This window comes from Mus caroli, chromosome 8 (assembly GCF_900094665.2).
Source record: "Mus caroli chromosome 8, CAROLI_EIJ_v1.1, whole genome shotgun sequence".
NCBI lineage: Eukaryota > Metazoa > Chordata > Mammalia > Rodentia > Muridae > Mus > Mus caroli.
The window spans coordinates 102,715,764-102,732,244 of NC_034577.1; the positions used below are offsets into that span (position 1 = coordinate 102,715,764).

A 16,481-nucleotide genomic window follows, 5' to 3' on the forward strand; every position below is an offset into this window, starting at 1 on the left:
GTGGCACACACCTTTAGTCCCAGCCCCCTGGAGGCAGAGGCAGGTAGGTCTCTAGGTTCAAGGACAGCCAGGGCTACACAGAGAAACCCTGTCTCAAATAATAGATAGATAGATAGATAGATAGATAGATAGATAGATAGATAGATAGATAGATAGATAGATAGATAGATAAAATTTAAAAAACAAAACGAAACAAACAACAACAAAGCAGAAAAGAAGAGCGCTCTGAAGCCATAGAGTGACTGGAAGCTCAGGGGTGTTGTTCCAGGACTCCTCCCCTCAGGCATGGTCTGGTGAGGCAGGAGTTTCCCTGTGGCACCCAGAACATTGAGTAGATTTCCCCGAGTTCTGCTCTGGGGTGCAGGGCTTTTGCTTTACGATGTTTTCCCTCCTTTACCAAGGGGCTTTCATTACTCTGTCTTCAGAGCCCTAGAAGTGCACTGCGTGAGTTCCTGCCTGCCTGCCTGCCATTGTAGGAGGGGTGCCATTGTACATAAGTGGAAGCCAGAAGACAGCATAGGGTGGATTAGGTGGATTCCAGAGATTGGCTCTGAAGCAAGTTATGCACTATGCCATCTCGGCAGCCCAACGTGCTTTCTTGAATGGGGTGACACATGTGTGTACGTGTGGGCACATGTAGAGGCCAGAATTCAGCATCACATGTCTTCCTTCCTTTTCTCCTTTAATCTTTTTTTAGCCTTAGCGTGTGTGTCTGTGTGTGAATGTGTGTGTGTGTGTGTGTCTGTGTGTGTATGGTATATGGTTTGCCTGTGTGTGTGTATGTGCTGGTTTGGAATCTAGGAAACAACAATGAAGGGCTATAGTCTGAAAGTCCATGTCACCGGTGAGATGTCTCAGAGAATGGAGAAGAAATGGCCAAGGATGTCTCCAGGATAACTCTATCTGTAGACTAAGCAAGTTTTCTTCCCATCTCTGTTGAGGGTTTTATCCTCTGATGTGTCGCTGTGAAGAGCATCAGGCATATCAAAGTTGAAAGCCTGTTCCCTAACAGTGAACCCCGTCCCCTGGGCCCTGCATTGTACATTATGCATTATATCTCCTTTCTCTAGTCACATCCATTTTACCCTTTGAATACATTCTCAAGTAAAATGCAAATTCCTGCTGTCTTAGTCAGTGGTCTCATGCTGTGAAGATAAACCAAGACCATAGCAACTCTTGTGAAGGGAAACATTTAATTGGGGATGGTTTTAGTTTCAAAAACCATTTAGTCCAGGAGGCATTGTGTGGCATAGACAGACAGACATGGTACTAGAGAGGTAGCTGAGAGTTCTACATCTGAATGGTCAGCAGCAGGAAAAGAGAGACATTAGGCCTCGCTTGAGCATTTGAAACCCCAAAGCCCACCCCCAGTGACACTTCCTCCAATAAGGCTGTACCGTCCTTAATACCTGTCAAGGACACCACTCCCTAATGATTAAACAGAGCCTATCAGAGGTTATTCAAACCACCACACCGGTGCACTTCTTTCTTGTTTATTTATTAGTTTTTTTTGAAACAGGGTCTAACTTTGTAGCCCAGGTTGTCCTGGAGCTCACCCTGTAGACCAGGCTGGCCTGACTCCCAGAGATCCTCCTGAGTTCTGGAGTTGGAGGCTTGCATTGCTGCGCCTGGCTTCCTGTGCACTCTGTTAAGGATTCTAAGTATAAAGCAGTGTGTGCTCAAACATCTACACGACAAAGGAGCACACATGTGCCCTCCTTCTAACCCTCCTTCCTTTCACTTTATATTTTTATAGATTTTTTCCTTGCATGCATAAACAGTTATGTATGGTGTGTAGTGCTTTAAAGGGATGGGATTGGCCACTTTAGGGTGTTCTTCCACTTCTTATGTTCATGCTGTCCTGTAAACCAAGTGACTTCTCTTATAACTCCTACAAACAGGAACTTCAATATCAAATTTTATGTGTTTTATTCCATTTCCCTGGGATTCTTTTTTGTTTTGCTTTATTTTTTGTTTTTGTTTTTTTCGAGACAGGGTTTCTCTGTATAGCTCTGGCTGTCCTGGAACTTACTTTGTAGACCGGGCTGGCCTCAAACTTCCCTGGTATTCTTAGCAGGGAAATTTGAGACGCTAGGCCCTCCTAGCCTATTAATAATCCATATTTTATGAGTACTTAAGAGTTTTACCACCAAATAATCAGGACACAAAGAAGCAACAGTGGGAAGCAAGGTCACCAGAACAAAGGTCCAGTCTTTTACAACCCTTCTCAAGCCCCCTGACAGGGCAAGCCACGTGACTTCTCTGGGTTTCCCTTTCGTCATTCACACATGATACCGTGTGCCCTGCTAGCTTGTAAGCTCTTTCAGCTCAAAGAAAACCATACACACAGAATCTCATTATGCTCACTGGATGGATGTTCTGCTGTGGTCGGGGAACTTCGTGGTGATTCTGTATGAGGGCATTACCGTGCCTGCCTGTGACTTTATTGGAGTTTAATCTAAACTTTGTCCTTGAACAGTCTCTTTATTCTACTGTCTGTACATGTCCCTACATCTAGACTAAAGTGAGATTCCCCACATCTGGAAGTTTCCATTGGTGTGTCCCTATGGAGAAGCCTAATAGACACCTCTGGGATTCATCGCTCTCTATCTAGCCTTGCCTTTTCCTGTGGAGTGTCGCATGATATAACCGTGCTAATGCCCTACCCTTGTTGGCATGCGTGCCGTTGCTACATTGTCAGGGTTGGCCTCTAAGTGAGCTCCCCAATCTACCTCTAGTGCCTCTTAACCAAGCAAAGGAGACAGGTTCAGTGACAGCAACAGCATAAAGCTGCTCCTGGGGATTTGGTTTCACCCCTGCCTGTGTGACTCCTTGAGTCTCTGCAGCCTGTCTTAGCAGACTTCCTGGAGTTCCCAGGTGTCTGGGGTTGTTTCCATTGTCTAGATTGTCATCCCTCCTACCCCAGCCTATGGCTCGTGTCATTGTGAAGTTCTCCAAAGTGTTCTTTCTTTCTTTCTCTCTCTCTCTCATACATGAAATAAATAAATAAATCTTGTAAAAAATGTTAGTGGGTTTACTGTCGACGTCTTCAGACATACCAGACGAGGGCATTAGATCCCATTACAGATGGTTGGGAGCCACCATGTGGTTGCTGGGAATTGAACTCAGGGCCTGTGGAAGAGCAGTCAGTGCTCTTAACCACTGAGCCATCTCTCCAGCCCCCCCAAAGCCTCTCTTGAACAGTCTGAATAAGCACTTTTCTCCTTGCCCCTCATCCCAGTCAGTCAGAAGGCTCTTCTAGTTATTGCACATTTCTCCCATTGCTATGTTCCACTTGTACTATGTGTTCCAAACAGTGGTTTAGGTCTGCAAGTAGCTCATAGGTAATAGACCTATGTGTGCTCTGTGCCGCTCAGCTGCTGGTGATTAACCTTATTGGTATCCCCGTCTCTCTTGCAGATGATGTGCTGACTAAAGATGCGGGTGAGTGTGTGATCTGCCTGGAGGAGCTGCTTCAGGGGGACACGATAGCCAGGCTGCCTTGCCTGTGCATCTATCACAAAAGGTACAAGGGCCCAGCAGGAACAACTCTGCCAAATCCCACATATAATGAATAGATCCCCTTCACCAGTCCTCCAGTCCTCTTGGGTTATGGTATGGCCTGTATTGTATACTCTTTGCACTCTGTTAGGGGGCAGGCATCTATCTACTATGCTGACCGGAAGGCTCAGTCATAGCAAGGGTAGAGCAGAAGTAAATTGTTCAAGGTTCAGCTCTGTGTCAGCAGTTCAGATGATAGGAGCCAGTGGGTAGACCTGGCTTGGAGGCATATAAGATCCCACCTGGAGCTTGACTCCCTCCTCCCTGAACCCTGTCATGCAGAGCGAGGTATCAAGGGTAGAGCTGGTGTCCTTGCTGGCCTGTATGGCACCCTCCTCTTCCAAGGCCTAGGAGGGCTGGGCGTGGTGGCGCATGCCTTTAATCTCAGTACTTGAGAGGCAGAGGCAGGCGGATTTCTGAGTGCGAGGCCAGTCTGGTCTACAAAGTGAGTTCCAGGACAGCCAAGGCTACACAGAGAAACCCTGTCTCGAAAAAACAAAAACAAAACAAAAACCAAGGGCTAGGAGGCAGGAAAAGCCACTACCTCTAAGTACTGCTATAATTAGCCAGGCCAAGATCCATCCTCTGCCTCCAGCGGAACCCTTCAACTTTTCCTACCTGGAAAGAAGACACCTCCTTGTTCAGGACAGGAGTGTGCCCTGTGTGTCTCTTTCTCCAGCCCACACTGTTTCCTGGCACAAGGACTTTCCTAAGCCCAACCCCAGGACTACTGGTCTTCAATGTCAGAGCTGTGCCTGGAGTGTGATTGGCCTTGGGAGAACTGTGGTTCTTAGTCTGGCACAGATCCCTGCAACATCTCAGGAAGCCACTAACCAAAGCCAGGAACGGAAAGCCCTGGCCCTGGGGAGACCTAAGCAGATTATGTTTAGTTACTCTTTGAAAAGGCCCAGATGTGGCTTTACAGTGTCTTAGGTTACCTGCTGTTTATTCTTTGCTACAGACACTCCTATGAACACTGGAGATTGTGGCCTTACTATACCCTCACCCTGGTTCATGCTCACTTATTTAGCAATGTCAAAGAGCCCAAGGGTGCAGCTCCCCTTCCTACTGTTATATCTAGGCTAGGTAGACTTGTGGCTCCTGAGAGGGGTACCCTCATCACCCAAGATCTAGCCACCCTCATCACTGGCCAGCCTCTTGTATCTAGTCCTGCTTCCTGCCTGCCTCTCAGACCTTACAGACAGTTAACCTGCTGCCCTATGTAGTCCGCCTGCTCTCACCTCCTTGGTATTATCTGTTGCTGTCCTGGGCTCCCTGGGCCCCAGTTTTGAGCTTCACAAGGCCAGTTTTGCCCTTTCTGCAAGGCCCAGTCTCCCAGAGCCTGTATCTACTGCTCCTGTCTCCTGATGAGCCAGGATCGATGTTTTAGTTTTCCTTTTCATTTATTTTTATTTTATTAATCTTTATAGTTATTTATTATTTAGTTTATTAGGTATTTTTGTTTGTTTTTTGTTTTTTGAGACAGGGTTTCCTCTGTGTAGCCCTGGCTGTCCTGGAACTCACTTTGTAGACCAGGCTGGCCTCGAACTCAGAAATCCGCCTGCCTCTGCCTCCCAAGCGCTGGGATTAAAAGCATGTGCCAGCCTGGCGTGGTGGTGCATGCCTTTAATCCCAGCACTCGGGAGGCAGAGGCAGGCGGATTTCTGAGTTCGAGGCCAGCCTGGTCTACAAAGTGAGTGCCAGGACAGCCAGGGCTACACAGAGAAACCCTGTCTTAAAAAAAAACCAAAACAAAAAAAAAAGCGTGTGCCACCACTGCCTGGCCCAGCTTATTTTTAAATTTTATGTGCATGGGTATTTTGCTTGCATGTATTCACATGTGTGCCTGATGCCCGCTGAGACCAGAACAGAGCATTGAATCCCCAGGACCAGGAGTTAAAGATGTTTGTGAGCCACTGTTTGGGTGCCAAGAACTGAATCTGGCTCTTTTATAAAAACAGCTAGGACTCTCAACTACTGAGCCCTAGGATTAACCCCAAACCCTCAGGATTATTCTTTTTTAAAACTATTATTATTAATTTTAAGTTATGGTTATGTGTGTGCATCTATGTATATGTGCATCAGAATGCAGGAGCCTACAAAGGCCAGAGGGGTGAGATCTCTTGGAATTATGGGATGCCTGTGAAGCAACAGACAGGTGGTGTGAACCAGACTTGGGTCCTCTGGGAAGCAGCATCTCTCTCAACCACTGACCCATCTCCGCCCTCCCACCCTTAGGATATCGTTGATCATCTTCCTTTTCCTGCTTCAATGAAGTTGGGGGCATAATCATGTTTCCCTGGGGTCCTTTCCTGAGAGTCCAACCCCTTGAAAGGCTCCCTTGGCAGGAACAGTGTTGTCAGCAGCTAATGTGTTTCCCCTTGATGCCCCACTCCAGCTGCATAGACTCATGGTTTGAAGTGAACAGATCTTGTCCAGAACACCCTGCTGATTGACCCTGCTGGGCCTGCTTACGGACTCCTCTCAAAGGTGAGCCCATACTTGGCGGGAGACTCTGGGCTAAGAGTCAAGTTTCTGGGAGCTGGGGGAGAGGAGCTGGCCTGCCTGATACATACCCCACCAAGGAGAAAGCAGAAGTAGAAAGACAGAAGCCATCTCCTCAGGGAGCAGTCCCCAGGAAGTAGAGGGATGTTCCTGGGAGTTGGGGGAGCATGAAAGAGCGATAGTAAACCTAGTCACGAGAACTCCATGCAAAGGTAGCATCCGGTTCCTCCCCTCAGGAGAGGCAGAAGGTCCCCTGCAGGGTGCATGCGCTGGAGCAGAGGCGCCCCCAGCCAGGCTCTACTGCAGCCTCACCCTCCCTCACCTCTCAGAGACTCCCTTCTGAAAGGGACGAATCACTAAGTAGGTGGCCTGTGGAACAGACACTGTCCACTGCAAAGACATGGCCTGAGGTCTTTCCACTCCTGGTTCTTCCACCGGCTGCCTGCCTCACCCCACTTCAGGGGAATCTGAAACCTGAGGGGTCCAGGCCACACTCAATCCATGTGTCAGGCACAGTGTCACAGCAGCAGGCTACTCCCTCCTACACATGCATTTATGTTGCTGTGTAACCATTGGATCTCACCTTCATTTCTTCCCCAGGGTACCTTGTTTAACTGCCCCCATCCTGTCCCCCACCCTGCCTGTGCCTTTGAGGACTGTGGTGGGCGTTCTCTCTCTTTTGTTTTGTTTCATTTGTTTTTGTCCCAGCAAACAGAAAACCAACAGCCCCTTCCCACTTGATCCCCCACCCAAAGGCTTGGGGATCCCTTTTCTTCTCTCTCTTCTTTGTTGTTTTTTCTTTTGTTAGGTTTATTTTATTTATTCCAAGTAAATGCCCAGAACAGCTGCCGGTGTCAGGCAAATCAGGGACATTGGCTCTTTCTACCCTCACCTCAAAACCTGATGCCAAGCGAGGGAGAGTGAGGCAGAGGGACTGGATCCCAGCTCCAGAGTGCAGGTCCAGAATGCCGCCGGCATGATGTTTGGCTTCCAATGGGCCTGCCTGGACTGAACCAGATGCCCCAGCCAACCAGCCTGGTCTCAGGGGGACACAAGCTGCTGCCACCGTGCGATGGAGCGGCAACTCTCAGCAAGATGAAGCGGGACTGACTTCTTCCGACCCACACAGGGACAGCCAGCCCCTGTTCCTGGGAGGAGGCTCCTCGGACACTGGACAGAGCTGAGCTTGGGACACCAGAGAGAACAGGGCACCCTTCTGCACTGACTTCCAGAAAATGGTCCTCCCTGAGGACACCCAGTGGATGAGAGCGAGTCTGAGAGAAGAATGAATTGACCTCTATCCTTCCCCTCACCCTCGACCCAGGAGGGAAAGGGCATTTTCTTTTTCACCTTTGAAAGGCGTTGTGGGTCTGTCTTTAAAAAGTGTTTACAAACAACAAAAAATTCTATAAAAAAAAAGTCTTGTGTCGACTGGTGTTTTCCCTTGTGATGTTTACAGACTGCTGTTTGCTGCCCAGCTAAAACCCACTCAGTGACAGAAGCAAGCATAGCCATGTCCTGACCCTAGCGCTCTGGTGGCAAGCGGGCAGGCGGGCACACGTCAGTCCCTCTGCCCAGCGCCCCAGTTGGCTCTCTGCATCACTAACCTTTCTACCTTGGGGGATTCGTTTTTTTGTTTTCTTGTTCTTCTGTCCCATTTTTCTGGCTTGGTTTTGCACTTTTCTCCCCTTAAATTTCCTTGATTTCCCCTTGATTTCCTTGCCAAAAAAGAGGAAGATGAAGAGCCCATCGAGGACACTTCCCCTCCCCCAACCCCCTCGTCTCCTCTGCCTTTCCTCCTGGATCTGATCCCATTAGAGGACTTAATAATCACAAATACACTGAAAAAAATGCCTGGACATTTTTCCAAGGCCCCTGTGAATTTTTTTTTTTCCTGAGGAAATTTAGACTTACTAAAGGACTGTGTACTGCAACCCCCGTTTTCAGGCACACAGAAATATTTTAGCCATTCACACATGACATCAGCCCATGCAGGATAGGTTTCTGTATTTATATATTAAAATCCAAAAAAAAAAAAATTTACGAAAATGTTTTAAAACTGTTCAAAGCTTAGGAGAAAAGCTTATCAGTCGAGGTGTTTTGATATGGTATTAAAATAGTGTGTAACAAAAGATGCACCGTGTGATTTATTTTAATGAAGTGTTGTTACACAATCAAATTGGAAGGCAAATGCCAGTTCCCTCTGTCCGCCTCTCAGCCCACACCCCCTCCCTCAGCACCTGTAATGGCTTAGCCACTCCTGGGCAGAGGCTCGACGTGGTGGCTCGGCTGTGTCTTTGAAGTTTATAAATTCTTAAGCATCATGGAGTGATTGTCAGTCTTCTGTCATCTCTGGTTGTGATAGGATGTTACTGGAATGATATTCAGGGGCAAAGCTCTTACAGCCACCAGAGGCTGCAAGGATACAGGCACCTGGAGATGCCAGCCCAGTCCGTTCGCTCTTCAGAGCCTCTGCCCCACCTCCCTACCCTCTGCTTGCCTGTTGCTCCGTGTAGAGCCAAGTGCTGACTCATGGGCATGCTTCTCTGAGGCCCCGGAAAAGGCCCTGCTCTGGGCTTCTTCCAGCTCACAGTACTTGAACCAGAACCAGCCACTCAGCCTCATACAAGTTAGCAAATTGCAGGCTGGGCAGGAAACCTCGGCGCAGGGGGCAGCAGTGCATACCTGCCTGTCTTTTAGCCAGGCTCCAGGAGCTGCATTTCAGGGCCTCCTGCAGAGCCAGCTAAGGGAAGCTCTGGAGGGAGATGGCACCACCTCTCTACCATGACCATTTCCAGACCTGCCCCTTGTACTGCTGTGTCAGGGCCCAGTCCCAACAGGCCCACAAGTTTGGACTATGCTACCACCCTTGCCCTCAGATGCTTCCTGAAGCAACTGCTCTGTGCAAGGACATCTGTTGGAGGCCAGTGGGCACGTGGGAACCAAGGCAGGGAGGCAAGTTCAGAGAACTAAGAGTGCTTTATTTAGAGCCTGAGTGTCAGACGCCTCAGGACCTGAACTGTGAGCACTGTCAATGGCCAGAAACTGGGCTCTTGTCTGTACTGGGGCACTTTACTTCTTGGTGGAACCGTGAGCAAAGTAACTGCATTCGTCTGAACTCGATCCCTTGCATGTGAAGTGGGGACAGGGTCATGCGGCTTGGTTCAGTTTGTGTTGGGGATCTGCCCCAAAGGCCTGGCACATGCGCAGCAGGCTTCCTTGTAGCTATGTCACTGCAAAGGGCACTGTTCTATTCCCAGCACCTCCAGCTTCTGCCTGGCACCTGTGTCTCCCTGTTCTATATATAATCCTACCAGCAGAGCTGGCGGGGCGGGGCCCAGCCCGCAAAGAGATCTCCTTGTCTGACCCCCGGGCCTGGAGACAGGCTTTGTGTGCCCACCTTGGCTGTGTGAGCCCGGCTGCCCTGGCAGTGCTGTGGCTGAGTCCCGTGGTTGAGTTGGTTGGGGCAGCGCCGAGCCCCACACCGGGTGCTATTCTAGGCTCTCTAGGCTGGTGCTCATCCCATCCCCAGTGACTTCCGCCCCCACCTGGCACACCAAAGCCCTCTGTTGGCTGTCATGTCCTCTGAATTTGGACCCAGATTGCCAGTGCCTGGTGTGAGGGGTGGGTGGGACTGGGCTTGTCTGGGCTTCCCAAGGTGGCACTTGTGTGTGCCACCTTCCATCCAGACAGCCCTCCAGAATCCTGTGTTGTTCGTTCCTACTCTGCCTTTCTGAGAAGGAAGAAAATCTGGAAGAGCCAAGGAATGGGTTCTTCCCCTTAGCTCTGAGGAGCCCAGAAAGCCTTCTGAGAGCTCCAGGAGCCCCTTTTGAAAACTACCCATCTAAGCCATTTAATAGTATTGAAACTCATAGGAGAATGTCCTCCTTAGGAGACAGTGGCTGAAATATATAGTTGAATGATTTCAAGAAATGTATAATCTAATCCCATCTCCCCTCCCCCAAAATATACAAAGCAAATAAGGCAAAAATGTCCATTGTTGAATCTTCAACGACTGATATTTCAAGTGAATATAGTGTATTTGTTCTTTCAACTTTTTCTGTATGTTTGGGATTTTCTTTAATAAAAGAAATTGTGGGGAAATGGTTGTGTATTGAGTTTCCCATTATTGGAGGGTGTATGTAGGAGCCCTGCCCAGTGGAACTCAACTTGGGAGGACTTGAGGTGAACAGTCTGTCTGGGGGTGAGGGGAGTTCACTGGCGATATTTCTCAATGGTGAATGCGGGACTGGTGTTTGGGTTTCTTCATCCTGAAGTAGTTTGGGAGCAAGCCAAAGAATCATGAGACAAATCTGAAGTTGAACTAAGAAAGTGGCAGGGTGGGGGGCAGGAGGCTGCTGCTTCCTTCTGTTTTTTTTTTTTTTTTTTTTTTTTCCAACCCAAATATCAAGCAGTAGAGAAGATGGTACTACAGTTGACTGGGACCCACAAGGGTAAAATGCCTAGAGACTGGCCACCCTAAAAGTGTCTGCTAGGTTTCTGGTGTTGCGCGCCCTCTCGTGGACATCTGGGGAACAACTGCCAAGTACCTCCAGACAAGGGCTCTGACCAGGGAGTCTCAGAACCGCCAGGCCCCAAAGTAGGCAAGCCCCTGACTTTGAAAGTAAGCGCTGGTGGATTGTGCTTTATTCCGTGGGTAGGGATGGGACACAGTAGGTTAGCTCATCTGTATTTCTATTGTCCTACATAACAGCTTGAAGAAGGTGCTTCAGTTTCCTGGTGGGGAAGCTGTCAGGTGACCTCCACCACAGGCAGGTCTCCTGCCTCAGGTATGCAAAAGCAGAGGGGCTGGGACTGACTTTCTTCCAAAACTTGAACTCCATCCCCTCCCCAGGCTACAGTTAGACTGGGGATGGGCCCAAAACAAATGCTTTTTAGCCCAAGGTCAAGAGACCTAGAGGGGGAAAGGATGCAGCTGCAAACGGGGTGGGTTCACGTGACCAAAGAGCCGGCCCAACAGTGCGGGATGGAACGCTCCTCCCTCTGCAAGGAAAGGAACGCTCCTATCATCATATATACAGGGTGAGTCATGATGCCGGGCACCAGCAGAGGAGAGGCTCCCACAGACGGATCTGATCTTAGCTTGGAGTAGATCCACACCACCTCTGCCTGCCAGGAAGACACCCCACTGGGAAACACCCTGGGTTTTCTACCGCAGTAAAAGGCTCCTAAGAACAAGGGTAGCAGCTTTCTGTGAGAGGGAGAGTCCAGCTCCGTCACCTTCAACTTGAGCCCCAGCTACAGAGGCTACCTAGCAGGCATAGATAGATAGCATCAGCCCTTCCATTTCGTGCTTGATCATTGGCATGAAGGAAAAGTCCAGAACAGGGGCGGGCTTGGCATTCTGGAGATTGCCGGCCAAGGGTGACACATTCCTCATAGCACTTTGCCCGGGTTCATGAGACCACGGGGATCCAGTGTGTCTTTGAGCTGCCGCATGGTCTCCACGCCCACGGGGCCCACTTCCTCTTGGAGCAGCTGCCGCTTGCCCAGTCCAATGCCGTGTTCTCCGGTGCATGTCCCACAGAGTGCCAGGGCCCGCCTAGGAAACCAATTGAAGGAACCCTCAGCACTCCTCCCTCAGCCTCTGCCCTCCCTAGCCCACACCCCTCCCTGGCACAGTCCTCACCTGCCCAGATTTTCTGCAAAGGCCTTGACCCTCCTCTGCTCCTCTGCATCATCTGGGTCGACCAGGAGGATGCAGTGAAAGTTGCCATCACCCACATGCCCAACAATGGCTCCTAGGGGCCCAGAGAACAGTAACTGTCACCCCTAGCCTCCTTGCCCAGGCCTTGGCTAACCCCAGCGCCTCCCAGACGGCAGTGAAGTAGAACAAAACCTGTGAGTTTTGAAGCTTTAATCTCCTCCTTGGTCTCTACCAAGATCTCTGGCAGCCGGGAGATGGGTACGCACACATCCGTGGAATAGGCCTGAGTCGGAAGGCAAGCTTGTGTGATTCCCCCCATCACCCACTGCCTACCCGAAGTTAAGGGATCACTGTGGCTCAAGTTTAGGACCAATCCAAGGGGTCTTGATGTCATGGAGTGAAACATCTGACCTCCAGCCCACTGGTCTTCGTGTATTCGCTAGCCCAGGTCTCAGGTCTCCACTACTCCCCTGGATCTAAGTAAGCCTGGACCACATGCAGGGTCCCAGCAGCCCCACACTTCTGAACTTCTGCATAATCTGCCCAGCCCGTCCCATCTGGCTAGACTGCCTCCTTCCTCTCCATTTCTTCCCCAGGAGGCCCTTCCAATGTTTAGAATTCCTAAGTGCTCAACACTACACCTGAGGCTGACTTGTGAACTCCTAAGTTTGGGGCATATTAATAGTTCTCTCTCTCTAGACTCTGGAATAGCTGGGTGCAGTGGTCTATAGCCCCTTGTCCTTACAACCACTCAGCCACCCCTTGGTGGGCCTCAGTCCTCTCTATGTGAGTGGGTAGATCCCACCTCCAGCCCCAGCTCCAGCTCACCTTACTTCCTGGACACAGGGCCAAGGCTGCATACCAAGCATTGTGCCGCGCTGCCCAAAGTTCATTGCGTTTTTCGGCCTCCTTGGCCCAGGAGAAGTGAGAGCCACCATTATCCTGAGTGATTGCCTCTGTTGTAGGCACAGAAAGGCTGATCGTTAGACCCCTACACTGGTACAGCCTCAGACCTCACAGCACTGTGTACCCGGCGCACCTGTGCGCTGGAGCTGTTCTGCCAGTGTCTGCTGGGAACCGTGGAACTCCAGGAAAAGTGTGGGTGCCACAGGGCAGTTAAGTTTGCTGTGTCTGTTGCAGGCATCCATCATGACATCATCTAGGAACTCTGGAACCAGGGAGAGGGCTGATCAGGTGAGGCCTGGCCTTCTAAGGGGGCCTTTTCTGTGGAACCCACCCCCCTGGCTCACCAATGCGGGCCACGGGCACTGCAGCCTGGAGGATCTGAACTGTGCTGTCCACAGCCGCTTGAACACTGGGGAACGCACAGGTGGCAGCCACTGTGGCTTCGGGCGCAGGGTGCAGGCGCAGGGTGGTCGATGTAATGATGCCCAGAGTCCCCTCAGAGCCCACAAAGAGTCCTGTGAGATTGTAGCCAGCTGCACTCTTCCTGGGCCCGGAACATACAAGGTAGGTGAGTGCCCAGGCCGTGTGAGCGAGGACTACTACAGAAGTCACTAAAGCTAGAAGACAGGTTTGGTCTGATCTCCTGCAGCCCCAGATTGTCATCACAGTGTTTGTGGTTTAATGACCAGTGAGGCCTTGCACAGGGAGAATCAACTCCAGCACTCTATTGCTGAGCCTCCAGAGTTCCAGGGCCCTCCTGAGCAATCCGGGAGGCCCTGCCACTGGGTCAGGCCGTGCTCACCTGTAATGGCGGCCCCGGCCTGCGGTGTGAAGCAGCCTGCCGTCAGGCAGCACTACCTCCAGGTTAATCACGTTGTCCCGCATGGTTCCATAGCGCACAGCATTGGTGCCCGAGGCCCCGGTGGCTGCCATGCCACACAGAGAAGCATCTGCACCTGGGTCTAGAGAATGAAATGCTGGAGAGGGCAACAGCAGAGAGGCCCTTTCCCTCTTGTGGGAAAGATGGGGTCCCGTTGAAATCCCTCAGACCACGCCCCCAAGCCCTCGGTCAGGTACTCTGTGGTTAGTCCAAGGCCTACCAACAGGAAACCAAAGGCCACTGTCACGAAGGTGGGTATTGAGAGCTTTACGGGTGACTCCAGGCTCCACCACCACTGAGAAGTCTTCTGTATTCAGCTCCGTGATCTGGTCCATATGGGTCAGGTTGATGCACACTCCACCCTGGTAGCAAGGGTGTCAAAAACAGCTGCCCAACCTAGGTCTCTAGGCCCAAAGCAGCCTGCTAGAGCCCCATTTTATGGCTGAGGCCTGCAGCAACCATACCAAAGCTCTGGGATGGCAGGTGAAGAGAGCTGTAAATGTGTCCTGTATAATGGGACCAGACCCAGGGCACCCCCACTATACCTGCACAGCACAGACTCCCCCCTCAACACCGGTGCCTGTGCCAAATGGGATGATGGGAACACCTTGATTGTAGCACAGGCTTGCCACTCGGCTGACCTGGTCCACATTCTGAGGCCACACCACAGCATCAGGAGGTTGACACCTAGAAGCAGGCAGGCCCCAGAGGTTTGAAAAGGTATAGAAGCCTCTCACCCTCTCTTATCCAGGAACCTGGAATGGTTTAAGTGCCTAAGGACAGGGACATCAGCAGATCAGGGCAGAGAGCACCTCTCCATATGATGCCAGAACACTCCAACAGGTGACCAGAGAGACAGGGACCCTCAGTCCCTTCTGATACCTGTGCATCGATTCATCATGCCCGTGTTGCTCTCTGACTGCAGAAGCAGTGGACACGTGGGGGCTCCCTACAACTGCCTTCAGAGCCTCCACAAAGTCCTGGCTGAGTCCACCCTGCAGGGGAGAAAAATGCGAGGGGGTCAGTCATCGGAAAGACAGTCCGGAGGGAGCCACAGACCTTGCCCTGTGGCCAGGTGGGAAGAATGAGGGCTGGTCAACCTGCAAGATGACATCACTGAGCCCCGAGGACGTCAGGTCAGGCTCTCCACCCTCCGGGACCCCATCCACAAGTAGACTTATACCTGCGACCCCCTGGAGCAGAAGCTCCTCCAGGGAGGCAGCCTCTGGGTAGCCACCCGAAGGAGCATGGCCATAGCCAGACCGCAGCTAAGGGGAGAATAACTAGGTGGGGAGGAAGCCTTGCCAGCTTGCCTCTCGCTGTGCCCAATGGCTGCCCTGGGTGGAGCCTGCTTAAGGTGGAGCCAGTTTAAGGTGGCCTCTGCAGATCTGGAAAAGAAGGACAGCAGCTACTTCAGGTCTTACAAGTCAACTGCTGCTCCCTGAAGAGCCCTCCAAACAATCATCGTGTACAGAGGATTTCAAGTCCCACCGGGCACTCAGACTTTGTCTTCTACACTTCCTCCCAGTCTCTTCTTTGACCTCTAAGCTGCAGTTTTCCTTTCCATTCCAGAGCTCAGAGCTCAGGCCAGCCTGCAACCTTGGCACATACACTGTGCCCTACACCCAGAATCATCTCCTGACTCCCTGTCAAGCAGAGCCTTCCTCACCTTGCAAGCCTCAACAGCATGCCACAGAGTAGACTTGCCATCATGACCACAAAGAGGGAAACTCCAGAGGCCATTCTGGGACAGAGTGGGTATCATAGTGCAGTGCCCCAGGGCGGGCCGCCTTGCAGAGGAGGGCTAAGGAAAAGCAGGGAAGGAGCTTGCTTCCAAGACCATCCTGTTGGTTCCAAACAACTCCCACAGCAATTCCAGAAGAGCCTTTGCTACCACCACTGAGATAAACTACCTCCCAATGACTTTCTTCCTTTCAGTCAGGAATACAAACTCCTAATTTATTTAGTTTTTTATCCAGCTTTATTGTGTCTGTGTGCATGATGGAGGAACATACGTGCCACAGTGCATGCGTAGAGATCAGAAAACAACTTCGTGGAGTTGGTGGTTCTCTCTTAATTCACGCAACCACATTTGGATGAATATGTAAAAAGAGAAAATCATGCCAGCCAGGCCGTATGGTATGCACCTATAAACCCACCCAGAGAGTCTGCGTTAGGAGGAGGATGAGTTGAAGCCAGCCTGAGCCATAAAAAAGAAAACAAAACAAGACAAAAATGACAAATTTAGTTATAGGGAATGGGGTGGTGGAGAGATAGCATCAGAGTTAAGGGCACTGATTGCTCTTGCAGAGGACCCAGGCTCAATTCCTAGCACCCACATGGGATGACTCACAACCATCTGTAACTCAAATCCCAAGCAGGGAATCAAACACCTTCTTCTGGCCTCTGTGGGCACACAAATACACAGGCAAAACACTCATGCATATAAACTAAAAAGAAATCCTTAAAATAGCAAATTTAGTTATAGATCTAATTGTCTTTTATTCGCTCTTTTTGGATTGGGACACCCTCCAAGACTACAGAATTGAATGAAACCCTCCATTGGACAGTGGGTTCTCTAAAACAGGGACAACAGGGGGGGAGCTGATGGGTTGAAGTCAGTCTGGCCTTCCTGGTAAGGTTAAAGCAGATGGAACACTCTGTCGATGGTACACACAGCTCCAGTGTCACGGACTGAGCACTGTTACGTTTTGTTCTTATGAAACATCCCACACACTTCCCACTACCACCCCATTCTCAGGGATTCTCTCCTTACAGTGGCTCAGACTGGAATTTCTAGTTTTCGGGAACCTTAGCCCGATGGGATCCTACATGTTTCCTTACAGTTTTGTTCAGATTGTGTGGCATTGTGCTCAAGTGACTCCATTTTGGCCTGTGTGTGAGTTTCTTTTCTCATACTGTGACAGAAGAAAAGAAAAGAAAAGAGAAGAGGAGAGGGGA

At 50.5% G+C, this 16,481-nt stretch overlaps 2 protein-coding genes across 5 annotated transcripts in view; one reads left to right on the plus strand and one right to left on the minus strand.

Annotated features, from left to right (window-relative positions):
- Positions 1-8,198, plus strand: part of Znrf1 (zinc and ring finger 1) — an 86,619-nt gene extending 78,421 nt beyond the window's left edge. Inside the window, exons 3-5 of one of the 4 annotated variants that reach the window (XM_021169338.2) lie at positions 3,421-3,526; positions 5,960-6,051; positions 6,667-8,198. In XM_021169338.2, the coding sequence (XP_021024997.1) occupies positions 3,421-3,526; positions 5,960-6,017 (164 nt within the window). In that variant the 3' untranslated portion in view covers positions 6,018-6,051; positions 6,667-8,198. Of the gene's footprint in view, positions 1-3,420; positions 3,527-5,959 lie in introns of all 4 variants that reach the window. The other 3 variants (XM_021169336.2, XM_021169337.2, XM_029480262.1) reach the window with 3 other exon arrangements.
- A 2,239-nt stretch (positions 8,199-10,437) lies between these two features.
- Positions 10,438-14,814, minus strand: Ldhd (lactate dehydrogenase D). Its single transcript, XM_021169335.2, has 11 exons — positions 14,704-14,814; positions 14,403-14,515; positions 14,066-14,207; positions 13,741-13,882; positions 13,443-13,602; positions 12,985-13,184; positions 12,774-12,902; positions 12,563-12,690; positions 11,927-12,017; positions 11,717-11,828; positions 10,438-11,629 (listed from the first exon to the last, which is right to left on the minus strand). The coding sequence occupies exons 1-11, from the start codon at positions 14,773-14,775 to the stop codon at positions 11,464-11,466; spliced, it is 1,455 nt and encodes a 484-aa protein (XP_021024994.1). The 5' UTR covers positions 14,776-14,814; the 3' UTR covers positions 10,438-11,463.
- Positions 14,815-16,481: the final 1,667 nt, after the last annotated feature.